Below are 19155 nucleotides of genomic sequence, written 5' to 3'. Positions count from 1 at the left end.
AACTACTACTGACATTGGTGGATGATTTGGAATCAATTTTTCACGCGCCCATTTCATGAAATGGTCTGTATTCATGTTGTCATGGTAGTCACCACTTTCGAACTGGCTTTCCAAGTTAGAAATGAGTTCGGAATAAACCCGACAACATAAATGTATTGTTTGGGCGCCCGTATTTTTTGTAAGTCGAAAAATGAAATAAAAATAATAATTACGCACAAAAATAATCTTTTGGAAAACAATAATATAATGAGATGTCAGCACGTGACGTTACAATCTCGTAGTTTTGCTGGGGCGACTAACAACAGAAGAAATGTTTCTGTTATTCAAACGAGTAAATGAAATATTTCAAATATTCTCTTCCAAAAAACGTAAAATTATTCTTAATGCTGCTAACTCTTATCACCGATTGACAACTGACACGCATTACATGAATAATTTAACGTAACCTACCGTAAATATATAGTTAAACGTATAATCTATTTTTGTTTAAATATGTTCTTTCATTATCGGCACTACTATTAAATTTTTGAGAAAGTGCAAATAAGTAATCGCGTAATTAAGACAAAGAATGCTAACGTAATTAAGACTGAAAGGAAAGAGTTACTTTTAATCAGTTTAATGAGAAAAGTAATTAAATAAGAAATCATTTCGTGACCGCTGCGCAGTATCGCAGTATATATAACGCTAAAAATAAACGTCTCTACATTATCGTATTCAATAGATTAATTTATTTTCCATAGATGAGTAACTACTGTATCAAAAAAAAAAATATCTCATAAAGCAAACAATACTTCGTATTTCTCGCTGGCTACAAGCCATGAGGAACGTCACTGACCGAGAGAATGCTCGGCGGCGCTGAGAGTGAGTGGTCGCCGTGGAGTACAGCGTGAAGTATTTTATTATGTACGCTGGTCGCTCGTAAGAACGGTAAGCGAGTGGGTGTCATGCCAAATAGCCGACCTCGCTCCAAGGTGAATCCGAATTCTTACACTTACTAATTGCCCCGTTTCAAGATGTCCTCCTGCCGCCGCTAAATATAGCCGGCACGGCGGCGAACTCACACTAACTTTAAAGTCGTCTCGGAATTCAATAAGTCTCAATCGACCCGATGGAACACTAGTTAAAAGGAAAAATTATTTCGTTACCGACTGCCAGATTTATAAGTGTTTGACATGCTACATTCATTACGCTATCATACAGTAAGTCCACTATAGTTTATTAACAATTAGGGTCACTGACCTGCACTTCCTAGATACGTTTACATACATCTCTTTCCCCTCCGTTCACCTATCTTTCTTCACTCTTGTATATTTCGTAAACGTACGCATAAGTAGAACAAACCGATAACAATATCATATCAGTCAGAAGGTTTCAATTATCCAATTTCTTATACTATATTTTAAGAAAACATCTTCATAGAAATTTAGTCAGTTAAATAAATCAATTAATTAATCTCGGCGATGGAATTTACTTCAAATTGTAGTATAAAAATCGATCAAGCCATTAACACTTTTCGTGAGCAATATTGCCGTAAAATATAATACTCCGTTAAAACAATAGAATTTCAAACAAATATTACGGTTAAATATTATTTTCCTCCGATAGTATTAAAAAAATTAAAGAATTAGATACCCTACTGATTACCGTTAATTTTCAGACAGAGATAAAAATAAAATAATAACCGCACCTTATTCAACAAATAATAACAAAAGAAGGCTAAAATCAGTGGAATTATAAAATAGATACACTGGAATTTCTACACGGTTTAGTGAATCAAAAAGAAGAGCACTCTAAGAAGTAATTGGCGTGAAGACCACATAAGCCTATATTCAAATCGCTAATGCATCTCGAAGCATAATATTATTACAGTAAGAAATTAGAGCATGAAAAAAAGCATTGAAAAATGTAACTAGATCCATTAATGTTTAATTGTTAAAGAAAATATCTCGACTAAGATTTACGAAAATAAATATTTTCTAAACATAGAAAATGTACGATTTAATCGCTTTATAAAACTTCGGTTGTAAAAAGAAAAAACGAACGATGAGATGAATCGAATTATTCTGTAAAGCTGCAATAGCAGGTAGGTATTCATCGATCATCAGAGGACTGAAAGAAGAAAAAATCTGTCCTAGTTTACTTCGGTAAACCTGCACATCGTATCAAAATCGAGCTACGATATAGATCCAATATGATCCACTATGACTACAGAAATGCAATAGACACCTTAAATTATTATCTGAGATGATAAGTCTTAACAAACATTATAAATCGTTTTCCGGTCAATAGATTTTGATATCCGTGCAACAAACAACGGGGCTTTCTATTCGCAAAAGAAAAAATGTAATAATTTATTAATAAATTCGTAAATAAGGTGATCAATAATTTTTAGTCGGTACGGGATCGAATATCCAGAAAATTATTTTATCATATACACCTTTAAATGGCTAACGTGTCAATAATATGATAATTTACGATTTTAAGAAGAATTTAACTCGTTATCACACTATTAAACCTTATTCGTCGGTGTTGCTTAACCATCGACGAAACGTCGAATATTGTAGTATAAAGTTCGATAATAGCACTAGACAAGGTCAAATAATTTTTTTGGCAAACAAGTTTTAGGTACTTAGAAATGAATTAAAACAAAAAACGTAACGTGGAATTTAACATTCACAAAATTACATATTATAATCGTCGAGAAAGAAAAAGATGACAGCAATACTAATCAATCGAATAAAATTATAATTAATTTAATATGTGCTGCGAATATTCGATAATAAATGAAATTCTGCAATAAGAATAAAGCGATATTAATATTAAAATCTCGTTGAATCAAATCGCTGATAAAAAAGGGGAAAACAGAGAAGCTGACATAACACTTTAGTTCATTTGCAAGTAGGCTTAGAATAATAACGATGGAATAATTAATCACGTCATGACCCATAAAAACTAAGGTAACATTTAAACGATTTTAACACGTAATAAGTGTGCCGAGCTGATAAAAAATAAAACTTCCTTTATTAGATGCACACATTAACCTTGATGGTAAGTATTCCAGTAATCATTCGGAAAATTTAAACCGATGAACGGTACGTTTTCGCCAACACCAAAGATTGCAAAGGTTACAGTGGCTTATAAATTCGCGTACTAAAGTTCGAATAACAAAAGCTTAAGAACGTTTTCATTACCTTTTTTGCAAATTGTTAAGAAAAAAACACACAGATTAAAATAATGACTGAATTAAAATGATCTATATTTATTAAATAAAAAAATAATTAAAAGTAGTTAATTAAATATTAGCTAATAACGAAATACAAGTGCCATTCACAGCATAGGTTTGCAATGCGAGATTAATAACTTTACTGTCACGGCGAAATGTACTATTCGATCAGAAAATATTTAAAATGTTAATCTGCTTAATAGTGCCCGTCCATAATTCGCTACATTTTTTATCGGATACAAATTTGAATTTTTATATTCAAACAGTGAAAAACTTACATTAACCGTAACGTAATGTTCGTGAACGAACATCCATCTTCTAATAATTAAGTTTTAAAAATATGGACGTTCAAAAATTAAAAGCATAAATTGTATAAAAATATAACATTACAAAATGAATACTAAAATTGCATAAAACATTTCAAATAACGAAAAAATCATATAATTAAAATACTATAATTAAAAATACAAGATTTTTGGTTAAATATGAGATTAATAATTATTAAAGAAAATCAAAATTTTACTCCCCTAATCCTATTCAATTATCTACTCACCAAAGATAACTGAATATAAATTATTCACAGAACAGCGCATTAATAAATAAAATAGTTTTAAGTAATAAACCATTAACATAATTAATTCCACAGTACATTTTACTAAATTGTTTACATTTTTATAACTCCAATTGAAATTTGAAAAAAATTAACAAAATATTTTAATAAAGTCATTGTTCTGTGATAAGGAAAACTAATATATAAGTTGTTTAAAATTAATTTATTAATGCTACTGTAACAGTAATTATTCGTTTTCTTTACATTTAAATTAAATTTTTATACTTAAAGATATAAAAATATATTTTAATAAAATAAGCGTATTAATATGACGATTCCCTCGTTTCGAAAAATAATGAGTAAAGTGTACTTCAGCCTGTAATGTATTCTTTATCATATTTACGATGTTATGTTTCTATTTTGAAGAGAAAATAACAAACATCCCTTATCAGGTTAACCAAGGAAAATGAAGAACGAAGTGACTTTCTTGTTCGTTTCAAAGTCAAATATCAGTTGTACATCATCACGGTAAGCCAACTTAAATGCAACTGAATTGAACCTACAAGTAAACCTTCAATCTTTTACCGAACGAGTTATGGTGTAATGAATATTATTACTCTCAGAGAAAGTGACTTGCTAGTATCATTAGTAACTCAGGTGCTTCACAAAGTATCCTCGTGTACAAACTTCGAGCTTACTTTGTGAATTAATCATTAAAAAATCAAATCATAATTTTATAGTGTAAAGAAATTAAGCAATAAATTAATGTATCCCCCTTTTTATAAGAAACAATGAATCACTACACTTTTTCCACTCAAGTGAGGAAAACTTTGCAATAAAAGTTTGGTTTATAATATGAAGCGAAGACATTCCTTACAAAATTAAAGTGTGCGACTGTGTTGTATGTTTGGATGCGCGCGTGTTATTTAAAATACCAACTGTAATCCAATTCATAAAAAATATATTTTTATAAATATCACTTATAAATCACTTTATGTAATACTCACTTATGTTAGAAATAAACCAATTTTCCATCATAATCCAATTATACCACAAGCAAACCGAGAAAAGTATTCGGTCACTGCATGGAAGAATAAAGAGAAAAGAAACAACTGACTGTAGGGTAATTAATAAGAAAGAGAGTCGGTGAGAGAGTCACTACGAGGAGGAAAAGAAGGAGATAAAAGAGAGAGCGAATACGTCAACGGTCGCAAAGAAACAAATATCTAGCTAAAATGCCGACTGATATGGATAATTAGGCTCTTATGCTATGCTAATGACCGAACTTTAAAGGTTATCGTAACACCAAATCACGCTTCCGATTTTTACTCATTCTGTATTTGGAGAAGACATAGAACAATGAACTGATGTTAAAAATAAGTTACTGTTCATAAAATAACAAATACAAAAATGTGAATAAAATCCACAAAACAATCGTGCAACTACAAAAAAATATATTTACGAGTGTGTTAGTATCTCATTGTATAAACAATACACATTATGTGAGTGTGAGTGTGTGTGTGTGTGTGTGTGTGTGTGTGTGTGTGAGTACATAGAATAGCAGAATGCTTCCTAGCAGCAGAATGTAATTATTATTTACAAAAATAAATTTTTATGTATTTACTGCTTAATCGTTTTTTCTCAAGTTCGCGCTTTCGCAGAGAACTCTTCTTCATCAGAACGTATAAAATTATAACTGTTGCATTGAAACACATATCGTAAAAATTAAAATATTGATATTAAAATCGGTAACTGTTTTTAGCGATTGAAATTGTAACTATACCGCTGTACTTTAACTCTATAAACTTATAATTTTTATTAATAAATTCAATTTTTTTAAATATTTAGAACCGGTTTAATAACAGATATTATATTAAATAAAACACGTTATTAATAATTTCCGAAACTTTTATTAATCCTTTCAATATTAAGTATAAAATGTTACATCTACGAATTACGAATGTTTGCGGTTATGCGGTTATGATTTACTTATAAAGAGAACTTAAAAAAACACGTCTGCTAAAAAAAAAAAAAACATTTCTAACAAACATTGCTCTTAAATATAGGATAAATACTAATATAGGATAATTAAAGAGCGTGCGGATGACAATTTTGCATATAGTGTAATTTTTTCAGATTTTTTTAATTTATTTAATCATATATATATATATATATATATATATATATATAGCCTATGACACTTCCGGTAATGTAAGGATTTCAATGCGGGGTCATACATCTAAATCGGTTCAACCGTTGAGCTGCTATGGTGGAACAATCATACATACATCCATCCTAAATACATTACACTCCTTTTTGGGCAGTCGTGTAATTGCATGACTTCCGTCAGATCATCGTGAATGTTATGAGCTGGCCTTACAGCCTAGCCTGTTCCATTGCCGTACACTCAACCGCTCAGTCTCACAACTGTTTCCTCCATCTATTCCTCGGCCATCCTTTTTTCTCATACCAACCGCTCTTTAATACCACATAATCCCCAGAATCCCATTTTCAGTCATCTTGTCTATATCACTCATCCACTGCTGCCTACTTTTTGCAATCGTGCTTCCAATATTGTCGATTCCTAATCTCTAACTTATATGATCCTTCAATGAAACCCACCCAACACTACTCAAAAATCTCATTTCCGTGGATTCAATTCTTTAATTTGATGTGTCTGACGACTTCCGTCAGATTTATAGCGTACAGTCGATACACAAGACGGTTTACCCTTTCGTAATACTTTAATCATGATTTTATTACAAATGATTTTAATTTACATAAGTTTCTTATATATAAAAAATCCAATATTTAGTAGAAAATAGAAAGCTTAAATTTGCAAACAAACGTTTTATTAAAGTTACTGACCGTACAAGTTAACGGGTAAGGGAACTAATCTGATTTTTTCAGATAGCTTTATTTTTTTCAAATATACAAATCTGCAGCCGTTTTTAACCATTAGATAAAAAGCTAATGCAATAAAACAGATTTAATAAATACAATTAAATGTATTCCGAAAAACTTAACTTTCAGGAATTTCAACCTGTATATTGGAACTTAATTCTCTGAATAACTTCAATAATGTTTATAATACTAATTAATAAAATAGACCCAACAATAGAAACAGTAACAAAAATAAGAGAAATAAAATAAATTACAACCGAACTTGTAGAAGAAAAAAATGTTAATCTTCATATGTATGTACCCAGTGAAAAACTCCTCTGTGGTGGCTGTTAACAACGGAATACGAGGAGAACTACCAGATGACGTTCTTCGAGTTGAACTATTGTAGCCGGGTATCATAAAATTCTTCGGCTCAGCGGATACAGAATTTCTTAAGAACCCTTATACAAGAATATTCCGCAAAAGAAATGATATATTAACAATCAGATCCGTAAAAAATTTACGAATGAAAAATATGACATTACAGAAAGAAATCATTAAGGAAATCGAGGACTAAGAGAGTGGTTATGCCGTTATTTTTTTAAGCATTAAGTGTTTAATTTTGAAGTATTCTTTACTTCTTCGAGTACATAATTATAAATATTCAAGAATCATATAGCTCTTCAAAAATCCTCCGTTTCATTAAGATAGTAAACAACCGTATTAAGTTCAGATATAACACGGGTGGAGTAACTTATTCTAGTATAAGCACAGAAATACTGTCCCCAGTACAGAAGTTAAATAAAGCGGCAACATTTACAGAAACTGAATAGCTTTCATATTATGACAAAAAGATTGAAAATATGCTGAACTAAAAAGTAGAAAAGTATCAAATTAAAATAAAATTCATTTTAAATCTAAGTCGCAGTAAGCTAAGTAAGTAGTGATGAAAACTATTTAACAAAACCGAACTGGTCCTACCAGGATTTCAGATAGTGTTGTATATTTAATCGCATCAACCGGCCATTTTGTGAAATACAAAACCGGTTTAAACAAATACTTTTTAAGTTAAGTATCTATTAAAAAATTAACGAAAGAAAATTACAAAAAACCATAATGTTATCGTGTTAGAATCGTAGGCGTATGCGAGTGAGTTTGTCGAGATGAAATTACATCGCATGTTTTATGATATCGACCGGGAGGCCTAGTGGCCAGTATTTGTAGCCGTACATGGAGTATGCCGCTCCCTCAAGTACGAGTATACCCGGTTATTACTCAATACACAGCTTCGCTGTATATAAAATAAACATACACAGCCATCAGACTAGTTACTCACAAACTTACTAGAATACAAAACTTGATTATATAATATACACGTATAATCATGTTTCTCATATACGCAAACGCTTACGCACACACAAATTTGCGCTTAAGAAAACTATTGTATGAAATATAAGAAAAAAAAGAACAGGTTAATTTTACATAAAGTTGTTTTAAACCGGAATAAATAAAACCATTCGGAACTAATTAATGGAGAAATGTAATTTGGTCAATAAATTATGTAAACTTTATCAAGTCTCTTAGTGTACTAGAAAACACAGCGAACAAATATATAGACTTTTTATATCTTCCGTATAATAAACGGTTCAGTATTTTCAAAATTACCACAGTGAATTAAAAACTATTAAAAAACCAAAATAGTAACAAACAGTTAGCTACAACCGCATTTTATTATAACTGAGAAAATTAGAGGCCCGATAGGAGGAAAAAATTATTTATAGATTAAAAAAAGTAGTTCCTCTTAAAGAAAAGCATACAAAATACTGAATTTCTAGAAAATATTATTCGACTCAAACATATAGATCGATAGCTTTATAAAATAACTAATCAAATAGTCAGTTAATCTTTTCGAAAGGATTAACTAGTTGAGGACTTCGAGTCCTTAATTAGATCAAGCTGTTCGTTAAGACATTAAGACTCAAATTTTATTTAGTTATGTTTAAATAAAAACTGTAGTTACGCGTTATAAATTTAATTTTATACCTCCACCGTATGATCGATGTCGGCTATAGAAAAATAAATTTATTTCAAAATCCTTCATTAAACACAACGGATTAAATCCGATGATAATACAACAGATAGGTTCTTATTACACAATAAGGAATTCACTAATGTTTCGATGCAAAATAAACTACGGACTATTAGTTTTTCTTTGAATAAAACAAATAAATAAGCATACAGCTAAATTTCTTAATATAACAAAACGAATTCTCTAAGATAAAATTATGTAATATGAGAGCATTATGTAATATTTACAAAATCCTTTATTGCAACTAGTTCGGGCTCAAAATTTAAAATAATGGAACATAAGAGACAGTTATTATATACGATAAAAACAACGTAATCAATCTATTAACTGCAACGCAAGCAACTTAAACGCTAAAATAATGGATCATAAAAATATCACAGAATATCAACAATTATGAAAGTAAATTTAAATTCAAAAATTGCTGCATAAAAAGATGAGCCTTGACGCGACTGAAACAAAAAATAAGTATTACGTTAACAGGATCATTCCGTGCAGTAGTTTTAAATTAAACCCCCCGGGTTGGTCTATTGGTGAACGTGTCTTCCTAAAATCAGTTGATTTGGAAGTCGAGTGTTCCAGCCTTCAAGTCCTAGTAAAGTCAGTTATTTTTACACGGATTTGAATACAAGATCGTGGATACCGGTGTTCTTTGGTGGTTAGATTTCAATTAACCACACGTCTCAGAAATGGTCGAACTGAGACTGTACAAGACAACACTTCATTTACACTCATACAAATCATTCTCTGAAGTATTATTTGAACGCTAATTACCGGAGGCTAAACAGGAAAAAGAAAAAGTAGTTTTAAATTAGGAGATAAAGAAATGTGTTATAATCTGAATTCCGTGAAACGGTCCGAATGCGATCCTTAATAAAATAGGCGATGATAAGATTATAAAAAGATTTTGCATGATATTTGTATTTTTTTAAATTTTATATAATTATCTACCGATCAACTAATTGCAACGCTTATTAAATATTAAGTAAATACATAAATTTTATAGGATTTTATTACATCCATTTACAATCGTGTAAATTAAAGAAGTTATTGTGAATTTAATGAAAGAGTCGGAGAGGCTCGCTAACACAATACTTGAATTCATCTAGTGAATGATGAACTCGCGAGGTCGATGAATGCAGGTAGTCATAAAAGTCTTTTCATTTTTATGAGGGCCAGCTGCGAAAAGTTATTACAACACGCGCGCGCATGCACGCACTTAACAGGAGAATACCGAACGGTATACGTTTGCAGCAACCATTATTACCAGGCATAACTCTATAAAAGGGAATAATCTGTAACCCTCCCATTATACAGCACACTCCCTTTCTAAAAGGTAATAGTAATGATTAATAAATAAACTAACAAAATAATCAAATTCATTATAACGTAAAAATATTTATTTTCTCTGATCTTTTTCGTCGATTGGATTTCAAAAGAAAATTCGTTTACTTACAAACCAAACATTGGATTTAAAAAAAATAAAACTGTTGATCTTTCAGCTTTTTTCTTGGTGTTTAAAGAACTAAAAAGCTACATAAGCAGGTGATCTCATTAGAAATCACATATTTAAATAATCATAGACAACCTTCATTTTGTATCCAAGGAGCAGAATATAATTATTTTGTTACAATTAACTGAATTTACTTTTTCACTAGCTGCTTTTCTTTTTATATCATCTACGTTAAGTAGTTTCGTTGAAATTTCTACTTCTTCAGAACTTTTAATATGAAGAATTAAATAAAAGCATAATAAAAAATGTTTAATTACATTAATATATATTGAAATAAAACTCTGTTGCTATTAATTTTTGGATAATTTAAATAAAACTGATAATTTCTTTAAGTTGAAATTTTACCTGTTCATTAATTATGTTTTGTTACGTACATTATTTTAATAAGCGACGTATTTTTTTGCGTTTTTGAGGAAGTAGTGGTCTCTGCGAAAGTATACGACGGAGATAAAAAAAAAAACTAAGCGAGCTGAACAAAAACTTTACAATAAGAAAAAAGCATACACACATCCTCATCCCCTCCCCCCCAACACACACACACACACAAATATATATATATACATACACGCAAGTGCGAAAAAATTATGTTTTCAAATGTATTTAATGATGCTATAAAAATATTTATTAATTAGAGCTTACATAATTCTCAATTCGAGGTTAATGTAAATATTGCAAACTAAAATAAATAATTAAAATAATAAAGAAAGTTGTTAAAAAATACATAACCTTTCTCATTATAAAACTTAACGGAAGTAATTTGCGTACTTAATCGACCGAGTATGATTAACAATAGAAAATTTGAAAGAGAACTTTATTATCTTTTTCGACGGTTTGTAAAAACAGATTAATTAATTTATATGTATATACCATCAAATATTCTTAGAAATTTAACTGACAAAAAAAATGAACAAACTTTATTCAAGGTTAACAGTGAATAACTATAAAAAATGGAAAAAATGAAGTTTTTATATTAACAAGGAATACTTACTCAACTGCTACCTCTATCGTACGATGCTATTAATTTTGCAAATAGTATGAGTCAAAAATGTTAAAACGAAAACAAAAGAAAATATTAAAAAGAAATCAATATTTAACGTACGTAACAAATTGTGGAGAACTCGGACCGAACGGAAGGACTTTTCGCCGAAGAGTTATAAGTCAACGAAAGAAAGAGAGGATGAAATAGGTGGGGTCAAGGTCAGTGTCAACAGAATTCTTTCTCGTAATGAGAAACCCACAAACCGCTAAAACGAACATAAAACATGAAAGAAGAAAAATAATACAAATTAATTTTATGAAAATATAATGGTAATGCAGAAAGTGACCTCAATTGGTATCGTGCATGCAACTTGCAGTAATTTATGTCTCATGAACGCAAGCTGTTTTAAATTCTTCACAGGTTTTCTTTCTGCAGTATGGGCATTTCCCTTCACGACTTTATTGCTAGTTTAAGCCAATTGATGTGTACTGTAGGTACGTTCGATTTCAGTACTCTTACGTTCACATATTAATGCAATAACCTGTACCGGTAGTGCGCAGGAAAAAGGAACATAGCTCAATTTTAGTCATATCATGATGTTTACATGAAACCGCAGCAGTTACATCAGTAACAAATAAAACTGACTAATCGGTACACTAATTGCACTAGATGCATAATATTGGATAAAAAGATCGTATCAAAATAATAAATCTGAAATAAAATGTTATTTTCTATCAACTATTGTTAAGGTCTAATAATAATAAAAAAAAAACATACCCTATTTCATTATCATAATATTATCCCGAGTTAACATTTTTTTTTGTTTAACCTCCGGAACCACTGTTGGGTATTGCTTGAGAGGATGAGATAACGATTTGTAGCACGTGTGAAAATGTCATGTCTACCCGGGACCTCCGGATGAAAGGCCGAGACAAAACCAATCGCGCCACGAGAGGCCGGCAGAGTTAACAATTTGGACTGCATCAGTTTAAAGTAAATTTTGCTCGTTAAAATATAATCATTGATAACGGCACAATTGATACAATATTTATCTAAATAAAAGATATTGGCTTATTAATACATTACAACTATGTTGTACCTCTCAGCTGCACTTTCAATACTTAAGAAACATTTCTGTTTATTATTCGTATGAAAATTTATGTTGTTTATTTCTTTCGTATTTAATTGTCTCGGGAATACACACACGCGCGCGCAGACGCACAGTTTCAAATAATTTTTTTTATAAATTATTCTTTTATATGTAATTCGAAGCTTATTATTTTTGAGATTTAAACCGAAATAATAAAACGTTTTTAATAACTTATTTCAAAATTTTTTTTCAGTCATCTTCGCAGCCATCCTCAGTGATTTGTGCTGCTGATCTCACCTTTTGTGATGCTACCGTTGTAGGTTTTTTATTTTTTAATTAAGCAGACACGTAAATAGACAGTGGTGGATTTAAAATGGTTTTTCTACATTTAGTGTATAAAAAACCGAAAAGTTTTAAGTAATAAAAGTATTTTATTATACAATTTAGTTCGATATGTCGTAACAAAAATACGACGATAATTTTAAAATTATCGTCGTCTAACGTCAAAGGTAAAAATATCCCAAATTTTGTTAGCATTAGTTAATTCTATCGTGAAGTAACTCGATAAAATAATAATTTTTTCCAAGTCACTTATTAAAGTTATTTAAATTTTATTAAAATTAAATACACATATTTAAATTCTATACACATACTGATAATTTTAAATGAGAGAGCGGGCTCCTTAGTGTGATGACTTTTAACGGCATTTGTACAAGTTTCAATAAATTAAGTACGACTACACATTTTAAAAATAAGATTATACTTGCTGTAGTTTCTGTGAGGCATGAAAAGTAGGTCTAGTGAAATACGGTACAAAAATCAAGCGTTCTTAATAAATTAGTCGGTAGTTAAACAGCGAACAGTGAATAACTAGAAGACAGGGGAGAAAATAGAGATGAGCCCTAATCGTTGGCTTCTGGATTTAATATGTTTGTATTAAAACAGAAAATAATAACCTATTTATATATCAAACTCTTACAATGTTTAATATACTATTATATAAAAGTTGCAGGCGTTATTTTTAAAGAAAAACCCTCAAAATCGACTTCGTTTCATAAATCAAATACATTAGTAAAAAATAAATATTATTTACAATGGCAAACTGATAATGGTTTATGTTTTACGATAAACATATACCGTGAACTTTTAGACCCGATTTACTTTGCAGTTGGAGATATGAAAATTTAACTATTACATTTATTATCAGAGCAGAAAAATCACATGAAGAATACAATGGATATATTTCTTTGAATAAGTACACAAAAATCAAAAAAATAATTATTATTTTAATTAATATATTTATTTACTACTAACAAACAACTTATTAATTAAAATAAATAAATTTATTAAATTAATAATTTATTATTAGAAAATAAAATTATATTAATTTATTAATAATACCGAAATAATCTATAATAACTAGTTATTTTAACCGACCGAAAGTTTTTATTTGTATTAACAATTTAACTGCAACAAACTTTCAGCATATCTGTTTCAGTTAGAAAAGTTAAAATTATTAAATGAAAGTTTCAAGTGCATTACTTCACTTTAAACTTTAACGTCTATTTACATGAATTCCTTTATAAAAACGAAGTACAGTAGGCATAGAATGCATAAATATTTTTCACGCCGTAAAACTAACTACATCCAAAGATTAATATCGGCCATTCGCTCGGATGTGAGAGTGATATCTATTTTAATAGCGACTACAAAAATCGTGATTTATTAATAAAAAAAAATTAAAAACCTTCCAAAAATGCTAGCAAATTTTCTTACGAATAAAACAAAGAACAATAACATTAGACTATATCCGACATGACGAATCTGAGATTTCACGTTTACTACAACAAAGTTGCAGAAGATATCAACAGGGCAAAACATTTAATAATGGTAAATCTCATTAGAAAAGAGTAATTTCGTCAAAGTAATAATTAGACAGAAAGATATATGGCACATGCGGCCACGTCGGACGAAAAACCTTGCCTATTTGTAATTTAAATCAGAAAACATTCTTTAGGAAATTAGAAAACATTCATCATCGAATACCCAGAAGGTCATCTTTAAGACTTACTGGTAGATGAGTAGGAATAGAAAATATTTATCATCTATAATGCATAAACATATACATTTACAACATACAACATTTAAATAGTCTCCATTAAAATACATTTCAACAAGAATACTATATTTTGTATAAACTGTACTTTCTTTCAATCCACAAAAACGGTAAAATAACTTTTTGCTAGTTTTTAAATCTATAATATTTAATAGTAAAACAAAAAATAACTGTAAGGTGGAGAAAAATCAAGCGATTTCACTGGAAGTAGTGATAAACCTAACACTCAAACCAAAGGTAGCGAGCAAAAAAAATTTCATTTAAAATAATTAATGAACGGGAAAGAAAAACCTAATAATTATACGAAATAAACTAATAGTAGAAACAGTAAGTTCTTTTTTTATTATTAATAGTTATCGGTATGACTGAAATGACAAAATTTCGGAACAGAAATACTGTGGGCTACAAGACAAACCGTTAAATTCTACGTCTACGATATTCCGGTAACAACGTTTACCGATCTAAATAAAAAACAATGTCCTATTCAGACTACTTTAAACTAGTTAAATATCTTATTAAACAGTAAGAAAATTAAGTAAATCAATAAGGATAGCTGCTTTATTTTCTTGGTGTACGGATAACAAAATTATATAAGAAACAATGTATTAATGGGTACGGGAATTACTGAGGTAAGAAGAATATTCTGCAATATAAGGTAAACTGAAAAAAAACAATTACTTTCACAAATTTTACTCTATCACTCTTAATACTGACTAAATGAGCAAACAAGATCTTCAAAAAACAATTCGTATTGGCAGATGAATTAGAGAGAATTATAAATGCAACTGTTTCGGTTTGACATTATTATGTAGCATAATGCGATTAAACATTTAAAAAAATACGGAAGAAAATAAAATGGATAAATCTGTAGACTATTGAGAATTTAGGCCCGTCTGTCGGTCAACACAATTTTTATTTCGTCTACTTTTACTTTTCGTGTTTCAACGCATTCTAGCTGGAAACCATAAGTGGATTAATTTTTCAATATTACGGTTACCTTATTTTAATAGTGATAATTTTGATAACCGTTTAGAAAACCACACTTCAAACGTGGTTATACCATGGTGGTAAAGTCGAAAATTATCCAAGATAGCGTTATAAATTAAGATCCAGCCATTAGTTCCAGTCCTTTGAAGTAGTTTTAATCGCCTTTCACAGAATACTATAAATTATTAAATATTAAAAATCTGATTATTATCAATTTTATATTTTTCCAAGACTAAATACCTTACCGCATCAAAATTCTACAGTAACAATCATTTAATTATTTTAATTTGTTTTTAGTGTTATAATTTTTAAAACTGTTTGAACAAACAAAGATTTTAATTTTATTGTATTTTTGAACTCCGTTTAGCAACATCCGTGATAATACGCTTATCGATTTGTAAACAAATGTATAGTTTGAACAAAATAGAAGGTAGAATTAAATCGAACAAAGATTCGTATACATAAGCGCATGCGTTGATTCTTGAGGTCGAACTATGACTGTAACGTACAAATAACAATATTAGAGTCGATAACCGATACCTTATTTAATCTATCCTTATTGAAACTTGAAGCTTTTGTCGAAATCAGTAGAGAACTCTTTTTTTTTTAAATTTAAACAATTTAAAAAAAATTATTATCGATTAAACTAAAAAAAAAATTTCCCTATTATAAGTAATTTAAAATCGGTAGTACGTAACTCAATTCATAGTGTAACAAGAATAAATTAACATATTTAATAACAAAATAAAATTAATACAGCACCATATTTGTTGTACAAATATACCGTGATAAAATTAGCTATTAAGCAATTGGTTTTTTCCAAATACTATATCACCTAGCATGTATTTTAACATCGGTACGAAAACTTTTACAGTAATTTCATAGTAGGGGAAAGCAGACAAAAGTTATGTTGTATTTACACTGCTTGAAGTTGGCTAGCTAGTTAAATTAATAAAACGTGCGGTTTACCGATATGGAATAATTTTTTTTTTTTAATTTATCTTAAATAACACTTTTGTTTTAATTCTCTTACTATTAAGAGAAACATTTCTCCCAGAAAATAACTAAAATTTCGATGAATTCAAGAAAGGTTGTAGTTCATATTCACAATGAAATGCAAATTTAATTTCAGCCCCTTAACGTTTTACGAATAGTTTTGCATTTAGTGAACGTATTTTTGTTTTTTTGTTTTATGATTCTACAATAGATAAATAACAGAAATTTATAATATAACATTTTTCCAGCTCTCCCAAACAAAATACTTGAGTTATTTAAGCTGGTCAGAAGCAGTACAATACACATCACATACTTTTGTATTTGGGACTGAGAAAAGAATTTGTTCTTTATAGGTAAAATTTAAAATCCGGCATCGAAAGAAATCAAAGTTGAGAGACGTAAATTTAACTCTGTTTATACAATACTTCCTACAAAAGTAAAAAAAACCCACAAATAATCGAACGCTTTTATTAACCATGCAAAATAAATAAAAAAGCGTTTCATAACCGCTTACATAACGTTCGATAATCTCATTAATAATCAGCGCCACATTAAGCGATTTCGTTGTTATTTCTTTAGAGAAAGATTACAACTCAAAACATGAAAAATCAAATTTAAATTTATTCATTAATTGAAACGGAAACCGAGACTATAATAAATAAATTCTTAAACAGTGAAGGTTATGTGTGATTAACGAAGTTAGATAAAGCTGATAGGTTTTATATTTAATGAATCGACAATAATTTTTATATTTCATAACGCACCAATTAAAAAATTGTATGGTATTTCGGTAATAAATTGTCAAGAACCACTTTTTTATTCAAGTGTAATGACTTTATACGTTGCGGCTAGTTAGTTGCGGTTAATTTATAGAAGCACTGAGTAAGGAAGCTTTTTCATACTAAAAATGAAATTAGTTTTTCATTACGAATAAATTAATGAACACAATGAATGAACCTTATTACGAATTAAAGAACTAAAATTAAAAGCTATCATACGCATAATGAAAAACATACGTCTTTCTAAGTTAAAAAAAAAAACAAAAAAAACAGAATTAATCATTAAAAGTTAAAATTAAGAATACGTTTAGATGTGATAGCAGTCGCAACAGATTCCGATGATAGAAACCACTATAATTTATACTAACAGGATACCGTTTAAGCTGGTTTTACGGAAATATGATTATGTGTTAAAGACGATAACTAAGCCGCTAAGTGCGCTGTTAAGATAACATAACATTCAGCATAGAACAGTAGTAAAGAATAAATTACACTAATAAATTCAAAATGGTTTACCTTTGAATTTTAGTCGCGGTAGGCCGGACCATAGTCCTCTTTTCGTCCTTGGGAAGACGTAGGTAGTCTTGGTCACTCAGCAAGAACAAATCCTTAGAAATTATCATGTCCCTGCCTGTAAAGTGGCGAGCGTTAGGCGAATCGACTGAGCAGCAGAAAGAATCCTTAAACTCGGTTCTACTCAGACTATAAATTCAATCATCGCGGGAGTCGCACTCAACAGTCGCGGACGGAACACAATACGTACCCGCATAAACACGTCTTGGCAACGGACTGATCGCGAGCGCACTTTTACAACATTGTGAGTTGTCTCCTCGATTTGAACCAATCAAAAACGTTCGCTTTCTCATGGATCGCGCACCGCTACCGCGATCTGCCGGCACATCTGCAAAACACACTACTGTGCGCCACAAGCGTTTAGTCCTAAAAGAGTTTAAATCGTGCGACGATTCTGTCAGTAGATATTGACGAAAAATACACATATGTAGATAAAAACCTAGTACTTAGACCGGGTATTAATACTTAATTCTTAACCTTACTTGCAATCGACTGACCTCATCGACACTAAACGGTGAAAGGAAATAGTGAAAGTAAGATTTAAAGGACCGTTGAAATTTTTAACGTTTAATTACCTGCAAGATTAATTTAAATAAATATAGCTTTTCTACCGGGAAATCTTGAAGTCGTACGTAATAGAAAATATCTTTTATTTTAAGAAAAATGATTAGTGAAAAAAAAACCAATTCGTAGATTTTTTTAGCAATATCTTTAACTGTCAAATACGCGGCAATTATTTCTAACGAAATTTAATTATAAATATATTTATCTATAATGCTTATTTAAACAATACCGTTAATAAAGCATTTAACTACTTAAATAAATACTGAACATATTATATAGATCAAGAAATTTTCTCTACATTTAGAGAGTTAAAAGGAGAAATATAACAAAAAAAAAATCTAATTTATAATAATTATTTAATATGTACCTGAAAGTAAAAACTCGTTTACTTAACAATTTTGGTAAAAAATAAAACAAAACTGTCTTCCTAGTTTATACAATTGTATGTTCAGACAGTTGAAAATACAATTCAAAATTGTTTACTTCTGAATAAAACTTTGGTGTCGATAGCAATAGCTGTTAAAAAATAATTTAAATCGGTCATTAATTTAATAATCTCTGCCTTAATGTCAAGAAATTTGATTAGGATTAATTTTTTTCCGTATAATGATGATTACTAGAACAATTTTGTAACGTAGAATTAGAACAGAAACCTTTTTCTTTGATCCAATGTTGTCCCTTCGTTCTATAAATTGACAGCAAAACAAATATTGTGATTTAAATTCTAATTCAAATCGAATATTATAATGAAATACACAAAACAAAATCGGATGAAAAACCAATTTATTACCTTAACTACTCTAAAAGTAAAAAGTA

General features: G+C 29.6%; 1 protein-coding gene across 2 annotated transcripts in view; it reads right to left on the bottom strand.

The window, feature by feature from the left end:
• The window catches only part of E23 (ABC transporter G family member E23), a 353737-nt gene extending 335713 nt beyond the window's left edge, over positions 1-18024 (bottom strand). For both annotated transcript variants that reach the window (XM_075377996.1, XM_075378005.1), the window contains exon 1: positions 17719-18024. In XM_075377996.1, coding sequence (XP_075234111.1) covers positions 17719-17825 — 107 coding nt within the window. In that variant the 5' untranslated portion in view covers positions 17826-18024. The remainder of the gene's footprint in view (positions 1-17718) is intronic.
• Positions 18025-19155: the final 1131 nt, after the last annotated feature.

This window comes from Lycorma delicatula, chromosome 1 (genome assembly GCF_047948215.1).
Source record: "Lycorma delicatula isolate Av1 chromosome 1, ASM4794821v1, whole genome shotgun sequence".
Lineage (NCBI taxonomy): Eukaryota > Metazoa > Arthropoda > Insecta > Hemiptera > Fulgoridae > Lycorma > Lycorma delicatula.
This window is presented reverse-complemented; position numbering and strand designations above follow the sequence as displayed.